General features: G+C 44.6%; 1 protein-coding gene across 2 annotated transcripts in view; it reads right to left on the reverse strand.

The window, feature by feature from the left end:
- LOC105684948 (neurotrimin-like) overlaps positions 1-12,531 on the reverse strand; it is an 85,505-nt gene that overhangs the window by 9,004 nt on the left and 63,970 nt on the right. The window contains exons 3-6 of one of the 2 annotated variants that reach the window (XM_048657981.1): positions 8,061-8,268; positions 7,107-7,268; positions 923-1,048; positions 645-782 (exon numbers count right to left, since the gene is read on the reverse strand). In XM_048657981.1, the coding sequence (XP_048513938.1) occupies positions 645-782; positions 923-1,048; positions 7,107-7,268; positions 8,061-8,268 (634 nt within the window). Of the gene's footprint in view, positions 1-644; positions 783-922; positions 1,052-7,106; positions 7,269-8,060; positions 8,269-12,531 lie in introns of both variants that reach the window. The other variant, XM_048657980.1, reaches the window with a different exon arrangement.

Here is a 12,531-nt window from a genome sequence, read left to right on the forward strand (position 1 = left end):
AAACGAGGGGAACAAAATGTGCGGAATCACATTCAAACGGTATCTAAAATTTCAGCAGCCCCGATAAGTTACGCGATTCCGAAGAGACAATAGTACGTCGGAAAAATATAAGAATAAAAAATGGGAAGGAATTAAAGGATTTTTCATACCAGGAAGCGTGAGAGCTTTTATTAAAGTTTTTTTTGTTCAAATCGTTCCTTTTGTATGTATTTTTTTTTGTTTCTTAATTTTCGTTACTTCTTTTCTTTTTATTTTTCACAACCACCCCGTATAATAACCGGTGAACTGCAAGAGCTATTACGTAGATAGGCTGTGCTAGCCACCTACCTCTATAACTCCTCTCTCTTTTACGCTTCACTTTTGACGCCCCCAAGGCTTCAAGTGAAATCAATTAATTCTCCGACGTGCTGCACGTTTCCTATCCTACACACCCGGACTATACGCGGAGCTTTTACAAGCCCAACTTCGACACTGACGCCTACGTGCTTACGTACAAGTGTTCGTACGATGCGCATAAAATTGCACGGTGAGGCGAGCTTCGAACGTCGCGCACTCTTTTTAACTTTTCAACTAGGCGCAAAAAATGTTCAGATTTTTTTTCGTAACCGTTGCGTTACGGACGTGTCTTTCATTTGTCGGCTCACCCTTGGTGATGATTTCTCCCTTTTCCTTGGTCCAGTAATTTATCGATTTCGGATAAGCTTCCGAAGTACATTCCAAAGTCATTTGTTGTCCTTGACGAGCTCCCACCAGTTGATTCGGTACGGATATCATCGGCGGAACTGCGAACGGAAAATAAAGGGTCAAAAAAAAAAAAAAAGAGCCGAACGAAACGATGCGACAATTTTTTTGCGATAATTTTTCTTTTCGTTTCTTCCTTTTCAGTCGAGCGCGGAGGTGCGGACGTTACTCTTATACTCACAGTGAACGATCAGCGAAATCCTTTTGCTAACCGAGGGTGGAACGCCGTTGGAAGCTATGCAGAGGTAAGCGCCCATGTGGAGTCTGTTCACCCTGGTAATGTTGTATACGGGTCCGTCGATGGAGGCTACTGGAAAATACTCGCTATTAATGAAATGTGAGTTTTTTTACTTTTTTTTTTTTATTCTCTTCTCTTTTGCGCCCTAACTGGGCACCGTGCATCGCATGTATGTATATACATAGGTATGTGTTCGTGCCGTCGACGAAGAGCGAAGGGGCGACGCTCGGCGAAAAAATAGTAAAGTGAGAGAGAAAAAGAAGGATCGCTTATCAAACGATCCGTGTCACGAACGCCGCTTATTAGCGGAATGTTATACCTGCGAGTACATACAACTGTCCTGTACATATATATATTTACAAACGCGTGTACATATATGTCCCGTATCATGTGCGCACAATTGTATGTAACGTGTAAATACCGTACACGCGAGGTGTGTGTGTGTGTGCGCGGTCGCTGGTCGGTACCGTCGAGAAACCTACCCCATTTCTCTCTAGTGCGGGGTGTCTCTCCGCGGGGTAAGAAGGGGGGGGGGGGAAGGGAAACGGCTATTATACAGAACGGTTCGCTCAGGTCATCGCGTGCCCATATAATTATTGCAATTAATCACAAGTCCCGCGTCTAATCATATCTGATCCGTATGCCGGCCGGCCGGCTATCAACCTTATCACACAAACGTGCGATAATTGACTAGGACGTATTAATAGGGTCCTTAACGAATCTAACTACCCCTTGGTTGAGAAGGACGCTGAACGTATTCGTGTAACGCGTGTAGCGGTACGACGAGTCGTTACGGTATTTCGCCACGCGTGTGCACGGGATTATTTTCTTCTCTTCGTTTTTTTCGTTCGCTCTTATTTTATTCCACATTAAAAAAGGTGTTGATTAATCCGCTCGCTACGTTTCGTAGTTTGCTGTTTCTTTTTTTTTTCTTTGTTTTCGGATGCGAATAATCACGAGGATTATTATTCGCACCCCGTAAAGATAACGATGACGACGCACGTGTTGCGAATCGAACGAAAAATCAAATTTCTTTTTCTCTCCGGCAATTTTTTTTTTTTTTTTCCAGTTTACCTATAAGCTAAAAATCGTCGACTTAGAGTTGCGGGGGATCGAGTAAGTAGCGGCTCGCGATGCGGCCTTTTTTTTTTGCCTTTTTCTCTCTCGGTTTTTTGTCGTTCTTTCTTTTTTTCTCTCGGTATGGAATAAAACTGACTGCAATTAATGGAATTCTCTCGTCCGCAGGGAGATTTTGTTCGACTCCTTTTTTTTTTTTTTTGTTTTTACTCTTTCCCTCGCATCATTATATTACGAAGGGTGAGCGAAAGCCTCCCCTTTTTTTTCTGACCTCTTCCTTCGAGTGCAACGTACTTACGTACAGATATAATACACGTGTACCGCACGTTTCGCTTCGTTTATCTCCAATCAATCCCGTGGGCTTCCTATACGGTCCGCGGTATCGGAAATCAGAAAATCGGACGAGGTGAAAAATCAAGAAAAAAAAAAAATAAAATTTCTCCACGAAGCTCGAAAGTCATTACGTGCGGGTGATTCGAAAGGGTTCTTCGAACTCTGGTTTAAATTGTCGAACTTTTTTGTCTTTTTTTGTTTATTTTTTCTTTTTTATTTTCAACGTTAAGCGCCAAAATGCAGTATCGGAAAGTATCGGTGTACCGGATATATACATATAATACAAACTCCGAAAAAGGGGAGGGCTAATTTTTTTCCCAATGATTAAAAATTTTTCGGTGGGTTTTTTCACCGCGGAGAGATGAAAGGGTCGACTCGGAGTCTATCGTTAATTTTTTTCACCGTAATCCGGTTAGTTTGAGCAGCGGGGGCGTTGCCGCCGAGATTGAACCGGGTGGGGGGTGAGATGTCAGGTATCCGTGTTTCCGTATTATATAGACGCGGCTTTGCGCAGGTAATTTACGTTATTGCAATGCGGTCCGCTCGAAATCCTATACCATTTAGGGTATCCGGCCGGTACCGCCGCCGTACCTATCTATATCTCGGCAAACCGCTTGACCGCGCGTCTACCTACCAGTCAAAGGGTCAAAGGTTCGACTCTCTGCTGCTCTTAGCTAATTGCAAATAAAATGTTGCCGAAAGAAAATTTGAACCAAATAAAATGAGGCGGGTGAATAAAATATGCATATCCATACCAAAATTCGATACGTCTGAGCAAAAATTTTTGCAAACGAAGAAAAAAAAAAGCAGAGAGAAGGAAAAAAAAATTTCGAATACAGGGAAGATGATCGAGGTGTAATCGATTGATTTTTCCCGATCGAAAGAGTTGAGATAACGTCGTTTCTGCCCACGTTGGTGGCTGCTATGTTTTTTTGCGTATTTCTGCCCTCTCGAGAGCAGGCAGCAGTGTGCAGCAAAAGTTATACTTACGTTTGCACTCGATCGATTATTCCAACGTTCCAGTTAAACCGCGAACCCTCTGCGCCTTTCGTTCCGCACGCCGTACCTGCGTTTACCTTCTTTCTCTCTATGTGCGCGCCACCTTTTCTCTCTCTCTCTCTCTTCGTCTCTTTAACTACGGAACTTTTTTAATTGAGAATAATTATCGAACAAATTAAGTCCCGTGGAACGGAGAAAGAAAGAAAAAAAAGTAAGGGAATAAAAAAAATGTTGGGAAACGAGAGAAGGAAAATGTGAAAATTTTAATTATTATAAAAGTCTGACTACACAAATTTGTTAGACTGAAATTAATGCGCCACCATTTTTAGACTATTAAGACTCGAGGGATGGTAGGTTTTCGAGAAAATAAAATGAAGAAGATAGTTGAGACGGTTTCGGGACGATTCGTTGGTGGAAGTTTTCGATTTTCAAAAAAAAAAGATTGTCGAAACCGGCGAATTCGAAAACCTCTCGAAAAACTCTGCAGTCATTTTTACTCTTTACTTTTTTTTCCAAACTTGGAAAACGCGGCTTTTTTTCGGCTCTTCTCTCCGTACAACGAAATTCGAAAGTTCTTTCATCCCCTATTTTGACGAGCCTGTTTTTTTTTTTTTTTTTTCTTTGCCTCATCCCAACGATTTTACACCTCGCTCGTCATTCGACGCGACGTGTCGTCCGTTTGTCACATGCGTCAAATTTACGCTCACTTATATCGCGGTATAAATACGAAGCGAGGTCGTATAGGCCCCCCATCAAAGAAGCCAAGTTTTACACGTACGCGATCGGCGGTGTCTACTACGTAACGTTTCCCGTCGAGAATTTCACGGCGAACGTATAGAGGAACCTGCGCTACGGAAGCAACAAGTCCCCGTGTCGTTCGAAAGTGGGCCGTTCGTAAAAATAAAAAAAAAAAAAAACGAAAAGGAAGGGGGGGAGGGAGGGAAAAAAGAGAAGGCAAAAACTACCCCTATAAGAAGAACGGAGGAGCGCGTGTGTGTTTTCCGCCGGTGAAAAAGTCGAGCATCGAAAAAGTTTGAGTAACCAAGAAGCATACTAAGCGAATCGATTTACTCTCCAACCTTCGGCGCCTCCTCCGCCCCCGAAACTCGACCTCCTCCTCCTACTCCTCCCTCTCGTCCTCGTCGTGCTGCCAAAGATAACGCGAAATCCACTCACGTATCGGGTGCTGGCAAACCTATTTACTGCCGCAAGGGGATCACGCTAAACCCCTCTAATTATTATTTTCCCATCCAGCGGTGGGCCCCTACCTCAAACCCCTCCAGATTTTCCTTTTGTTTTTTTCAATTGGCTTCCTCCTTTTTTTCTACCGTTTGTTGTACGCGCGCCCTCCCTCCCCCCTCCCGCGAAAGGACTTGAATCTCTCTCTTTTCAATTATACCGGAACAATGTCGCGAAAAATTTGCACTCGGAGGAGAAAAAAACGAACAAAAAAGCCGTTTTATTTCCGTTCGAAATTTTTTGGCGCACTCGGACGACGGGCTCAGTTTCGGCGTAAAGTTTGAAGGTCTGGAAGCTCCCCGTGGGGGGTGGGGGTTGTGTTTCACCCTCGTACGTGTACACCGTAGTAAACGAGGGGGGTGGGGGGAGGGGGGAAAAGAGCCGTAAAATTGTTAATAAGTTTTGAGGAGCGCCAGTTTCCGTCGTAAAACTCAAATCACCCCCATTTCTATAGTATTTTCTTTTTACATAGATGTACAGGTGTGTATGAAGAAAATTTTATGGACACACGTTTGACGGTTAACTTCACCTCGCGTGTGTCGGTCGTTCACGTGTACATGTATACAAGCTTGTATATACTACCACCACCACCACCACCACCACATATGGTACCGCCGCAAGCACTGTGTGGTGGTGTGGGAATAAGTTTCTGACCCAGATCCTGCAGTCGGATGAAATTATGAAAATAGCGCGCTCGGACATCGTTACCTATTTACCTACATTATATCCGCGCGTGTGTAATATGCAGCTCCGTTTACATTATATATATATATATGTATGTGGACGGGTTACATGGCAAAGCGAGCGGATCCGCGGGTTTCGGTGGCGTCGAAATCCGTTTCGGGAAATCAAGAATATCCGCAATTGCGGCGGCGGCGGCGGCGGCGGCGTGTCGTCGTGTATACCCTATATTTCATCGGGCGTGTATATTCGGCGTTACGCGGGCGGTTCGCACACGGTTTCCGTGTAATTTTGTCCCGAGTGTTAGGGGGTGCCGTTTGCGATGTTGAAATTCTGGCGGTTGCGTGTATATATATACGCGGTCCCTTTGTAGCCACTAGACGCCACTGCTAGACCAGCGCCAGCCCTTGTACCTCGGCGGCGGTAGTCCACGTCGCACTCCCGGTTCACGCCGGATGACGTCGCCATAGCTGGGGGGTTGAGAAAATGAACCCGTACAACGGTACCGCGAATACGTCCCTTCCGATGCAGAGAGAGAGAAAGAGAGAGAGAAGGATCGTCAAGGGTGTGAGAAAAGCACCCGGTGCGAGATTCTCTCTGTCTTCGTTCGAACGCCTCGCCGCAACAAGCTGAATTCCGCACAGGCTGCTCGCTAGTAGTCCGTTTCAAAGATCGAACGAAGGTCAAAATTTATCCAAAAAAACTCGCCGATTAGAGCGCTCTAGATTTTTTATTCTCCTTTTTTATTGAGGGGGCGATCGGTCCGGATCGGTAGAAATAATCGCTGCCGAGGAATTGAATTTTTTCAACTAATTTCTTTAATTTCGCTTACGACGAAAATTGCGCTACTGCGGAAAATGCACTTTGCGCTCGATCAATTTTCTATGTTCTCGAAACTTTTGGGATTTTCTTCTTTATCCAAATTGATACGAATTTACGTCGGACTAACAAATAAGCGTACGCGTACGTTCTTCCGTTCCTCGTTCCCCCGTCAGTCGAACTTCAACCCTTTCGTTTTTCTTCTCCACGGTTTCGCTCGGTGTTGTACGGTCGATTGGCTCGGAACAACCTACAACAACCCTCCGACTATCCGGCTCCTATTGTTCCGTACGCCGCGATGCAGTTCTATCCGTACCTCGTTCTTGTGCCGGTTGTAAAAGGTCGGGTTGTACCAGGGGTGGGGGGTAGGTAAAGAATGCGGCAAAAAAAAGGCTCTTTGACTTTAAGCGACAAGACAATATGTATAGTGTGTATATGTATACATCGTTCGGGTCGTTTCTTCTTCCCGTTTGTTTTACGGGATGTATAGTTTAACCGGTGGTACACAGGTACAGGAGTGTACGTGTAGTACGCGCGCGGATATGTAGCGGAAGAATGTGATCGCTGATCTGGACAACGGACAAGGGTAGTCCGTCCGTAGGTAGGAAAAATTTTTCCACCAGATACGCGCTCTACTACTACGATTGTTCGCTTTTTTATTACCGTGCACTTTTTGTCCGTCCTTTTCTAAAGGAAAAAATAAAATAAAATAAAACCGGTGGAAAACCTTTTTTTTTTTTTTTTGCTTTTGGATAACAACCGGAAGTCGATCGTGCCAAAGAGAAAAAAAAAAAAAGAGAACAAAACGATTGCGTTGCATGTTTGCAATTTTAAAGGAGTTTCTTTTTTGAAAAAAAATCTTGCCAAACGTCTCAAAGACGCGTTTAAAATTGTCCCTCCCCTTCGCCCCTTCTGCCCTTCACTCCGGTCGATTTTTTGGCGAAAAAACTGGTGATATATTTTTTAAGAATTTCCTCACCCTCCTTTTCCTGCCCCATCAGTTGGATGAGGTTTCCATCCTCTCGCCTCCAGGTGATGTTGGGTTTCGGTGAACCGGTTGCCGAACATTGCAGGGTGACGTTGCTTCCCTCCCTGACCACCATGTCGGTGCTGGTCGGATAATCCTCTATGTTCGGTGGAACTGCACAGGGGGGGAAATCGGAAAACGTTGAATTTTAGAGGTGTGGAGAAAACAACGTGCGCGCGGGGGGAGGCGGGGTGGTGGTAGGTGTGCACGCGACAGGGAAAACCACGGGACGAGGTCGAAAAGATGGGGAGCCGCGCGAAAATCCAAAAAAACGAAAGCGTTGCCCGTTTGTACCACCGTCCAGTAGTTTTCCGCTACGTAAACTTGGCGGAAAACCAATCGACACCGAAAACCGTTCGCGTTTGCCGAATTCCCGACGGGCGAGTACATTGGAAATTTGATATTATTATACCCCCAAAAACTCTAACGATCAATGAAACTTTGGACAACGTTTGTTAATTCGACGTTGTTCGCGTCAGTCGTGAAGCGAATGATCTGACTTCTGACTTTTTGCGTTGTGGATGGAAAATTTATTAGTTTTTTCTTCCCGTTTATTTAGAATTTTTTTTTTTTTGTTTCTGATCAAAGAATATTTCGTTGACTCTGATTTAATTGACGAGGTTTTTCGGTAGTTTTAAGAAAGAGTAAAAATAGTATTTTTCGTTTTTGGTTTCCCTCGGTCTTATCGCCCCTCCTTTTATTCTCGAGGAAATGCATTTGTAGAGATAATATACCGTTTCGAGATACATGCAGATGAGAGTAATAAAAGTTTATCGTCGCGAGTCGACGTCGGGCGGTACGTCTAGTTTTAGTTGTCTCTATTTAGAGTCTCTCGTGTCGAAATACTTCGGGAAAACGGACGAGGCGTGACAAATTTTTTCTTATTTTCCTCCTCGACTCACTCACCGACTATGTCCAGGAAACCAGTCTGATATTTCATCGGATCCGTGTTGATCTGACACATGTAAAATCCACGATCGGATTCCCTCGCGTCCCTTATGTGGAGTCTCCATGTGCGATGATCGTTCACCGTTATCGATATCCTGTAATTTTTCGTTATCACGTGATTCGTTATCGTTAGTATCGTTTGGGTGTCCACTCGCAACCAGGCGACCTGAAAAATAGAAGAAAAAATACCAACGATCGATCCAATCATAAGAAACGAGAATGGGATCCGGCGAAATTTTTTATTTTTTTTTTTTCTTCAAAATTCGAACGGCCTCTGACGGCTAAGGATTTCGCTCCAGCCCAAAATTATTTCTACGGTTTCGGCAAAATACTTCGGTAACCGCTTACGATTAAGTGCGGTTTACCGGGTCGGAATTTCCGACGGGGGGGGGGGGGGAAGGGGGGATACGCTCAAATTTCGCGAATAATTCAAAGGCAGCGCTTGATTGCGTGTAACCGTACAACGAAAAGTTTTCACGGAATTGGGAGCGTAACTTCTTTGACAAAAATACGCACGCCACGGTCCCCCCCCCCCCCCCCCCCCCCCCCGAAACGGAGTTTGAACGGGTCGCGAAAATCTTCGAACGTTTTTTTTTTTTTTTTTCTTTTCTTTCGAAATGTCAATTTTTCAGACTCCGCGGGTCGGAAGGTATACGCGTGTAACGTGTACAACGTCGGAGTTCGAAGTGCACTCGGTAGTTCGAAGTTAGCGGAAACTAAGCGACCCGGCGAACCGACGGACCCCCGACCTACTGTAAACCGAACGTTCGTTTCCATCCACGGGGTCAAAAGCGTCACGCGTCACTTCTTGAGCGCATATTAATTACGTTGGAAATGCGTCCTTTAATCACCGCGGTGGTTTGGTTTGGTTTGGTTTGGTTTACGCCGTATCGAAACCGTGTGTACACCGGTGTAAAACGTAGGTGTGTGTATGTATATTTGCATTCTCAATCCGCGCTCGGGGGGCCTCTCTCTTTTCAGCCAAGCGTTAATCCACTAAAGGTAACGAATTGAAGTTAACGAGTTTCAGCCTTTTCACGATAACCAGAATTCTGATTGGTTTTAATTACTCGAACACCGCTAAGGGTGTTCAATGCTTACCGGAGGGGAGGGAGAGGGGGAGGATATCGGTCGAGGATCGTTATACGAGAAATTCGATGCCCCGGTTCCCCTGAAAATGACGTCGTACAAAAAACCGAAATTAATTTACCGAATTCGATCATCACGTTTCGCGCGTCACCGAGAACGCAATTATTCGGCTACACGAACTTCCTAATTTCCTCTCTCTCTTTGCATTTTTGTTCAGATTCTTTTTCTACTCTCAACGAACTAATTTCACGACTTCGCGTCTTTTCTTTCGCCGATCGCACGGGGTACGAGTGGACGCGAAATTTTAATCGTTCGTTGATCGAGCCGGACTCGTCGGTTTTTTTTTTTTTCGCTTCGGCCACGTTATACGCGCGAGTTCCGCGTCATCCCTGAATGTCGAGTTACCGAAGCCCTCGTTGAAACCGGGTTGCAGGTAGGGAACGCGAGTCGTAAATACGGCAGTCGCGGGCGTCGCCGACGACGTCTCGTCTAGATTGGCCATAAATAACGGTAAGGTGGTTTTCCTCGAGAATTATTGTGTCACGGGTTAGTGCGAGTTATACGTACCGACCCGCGGGGTTCATAACGACGTCCCGGGAAAACTTAGCGACGTGAATTCTTTTCCCTTTTTCCTTCTTACCTTTCTCTGATTCGCACGACGCTATCGTGGAATTTCAAAATCTACGAAATTTTTTTCTACACGTTTTTCGCAATCGCTGTACGCAGGAGACGAAAGTTGTTCGATCGGATGGAAAAGAAACTGAGTAAAAAAAAAAAATAAAGGAATGAAATCAAAGAAGCTCGTCAAATTTGACTTTTTTACGAGGATCGCGAAAAATAACGTTAGACGATACTTGAAAAAAGTTTTTGTTTTTCGCCCCGATTCACTTTACATCGTAGAGTTTATAAATGAATTTTATACATTGAAGATAAACTTGACTCGTCTATATTTTATGTACAATACGTACATGAGTATAGCTGTATGTACTTGAATAAAATGTATCATACGCGACGCGCGATCTTCAGTCGCGCTCGATCAAAGGAAAAATTTTTAAGTTAGTTAGATGCTCTTTATTCTTATATTTTCCGCGGCGCTAGCTCACGATGATTACGCTCTCGTCTCTTTTGCGATATTGAGTAGCTCTGCTATAGGATGAGGAGGTACTGCAATATATATACGAATACTTAAAAATGAACCCCAACGGGGATGAGAAGAAGAAGAAAAAAAAACATCGGAGGAACAATCGAACGAATATCCCCATTATTCGCAAATTTTTCGACTGCCCGATCAATTAATCGTTTTTCGTTCCGATCTTCTTTGTTTTTTTTTTTTCTCTCTCTCTCATCGAAGAAGGTACGCCCTTCCGACGTCACGATAGAAGAGATCCGGAGACGAAGACAAAAAGAAAAGAGAGATCGCTGGTTACGCCCTTCTGTTTTTCGGGCCTCGAGGAGACGTTCCCGTGCTCGTCTGTAGGGGTGTTCCTGTATCGCAGTTCATCCCCTACTAACCTCCTAATCTCGAGTCTTGGGATATCTCCTTGCGGTGCAGCTTGTACGGGGGAAAACCGACCGGCTACGCCCCCCGTTTCCCAACTGACTCTACTATGAATTACTGCCGAAGTTTTCGACCCCCTCTGCCGCTGCCCCCCACCCCCCTACCCAACCCCTTCGGACGCGTACGGTACGTAGTTTGTTCCAGACTTTGCGAAATCCGAAGACCCAACCCTTCGCACCCTCAGGTGTACTCTACCTATAATTATACGACGGTAGACAACGCGAGTGGAAATCGACCTCAACTCACGTGTGGCTTATAACGCTTTAATTCGTAAAGCAACCCCCAACCCCCTTTACACACCCCATCCTCAATTATTACACGTTCGCCAGATGCACGCTAATTTCAAACATGGTGTTAAACGGGCCACCCGGTTGTATTTTGGTTTTTTTTTTTTTCTGTTTTTTTTTTTTTCAAATGAATTTTCTGTTCGGAAATTTTTCTTCTTTCGAACAGGGCGTTCGTTGGAAGTGGGATATGTACGAGTGAAAACGTACGCGTGTGTTTACATAGGTATTTATGTGGCGAAGCTACGGTTAGGGGTATTACATAAATTCGTCGAGTGCTGAACTCGCCGGGTGGTGGGATACGGCGGTAACAATCAAGAGGTTCAATTTAATCTCGGGGTCTAACCCCGGAGACCGGGGGAAACGATGCGGTCGGTTGTCGCGCGAGTGGTAAAAAATCGGCAATCTTCTTCTACTCCTCCTGTGTACACGTTTTGCAGCCGGGGGTTTTCGTTCGCTTCGCTGATAGCCGATTAACAACGCAACCCTAGCGGGTGATGTAATACCGATTACATACACGTACGCGTCTCTACTGCTTTTTCCCTTCCCGTTTTCTTTTTTACGTTTTTTTTTTTTTTGTTTTGCCAACGAGAACGAGAAGTTCGGACAACAAACGAAACGGAAGATAGAAAAATGGGACCGAGAGAAGAAGCGTGCGCGAGGCGAGATTGTTTCTTTTGGACACGAATTCCCCTTTTTCTTATCGTTCTCCTAGAATGGGATAGCGCTCTTTCGACTGTACGGTGCATTTTGCTAGCCGCAATAAAATGGCGGAGGATTAGGAGTGATGAAAAATAAAGTAGGAATGCAATAAAAAAAACGGTGGCCATCGCGAACGTGTTGTGTATACGAATACGTAATCGTCCTACATATTTAGGTGTGTATGAATACGTGTGAAAAGTGAGTTGCCGCCGATTCCCTCGGGATATACTTTTTTTCTTTCTTTCGTTTTTATTTTTTTTTTTTACTTTTTCCGCTCTTTATTTTTTTCTTCTTCCGCTCCAAGAGTTCGATGCAACGATACGTATGTAAGGAAACGAGCGAGGTGACCTTTATTTAAAATTACGACCCCGCAAAGTTCATTTTTTTTTTTTCGTTCTTTCTATTTCTTTTTTTCGGTTCTTCACCTGCCGTTATTCCTCCCGGTGCCAGCTACCCCTATTTTCTCGCACGTTGGGCAGACGTCCGTTTCGGATTATACGGAAATAAAGAAACTTATAAAAATGCCGTTCTATTTTTAAGTTTTTCAACGACACAAAATTACTCCGCCAAACATCAAAGATCGACACTCTCGCGTGAGAAGAGAAAAAAAAAAACTGTACGAAAGACGAAAATAATCAGCGAAAGTACCTGATTCGATCGAACGCTTTATTTCCGAATTTTATCGGGTGCTTTCCGGGCTCATCATATTCTGACGTGGAGCGAGATACACGGGGGGTGGACACACGTATTTATGCAGAGCGATGATTCATGCGAAATATGCCGGTAATATACCCGC

Source organism: Athalia rosae, chromosome 7, assembly GCF_917208135.1.
Source record: "Athalia rosae chromosome 7, iyAthRosa1.1, whole genome shotgun sequence".
Classification (NCBI taxonomy): Eukaryota; Metazoa; Arthropoda; class Insecta; order Hymenoptera; family Athaliidae; genus Athalia; species Athalia rosae.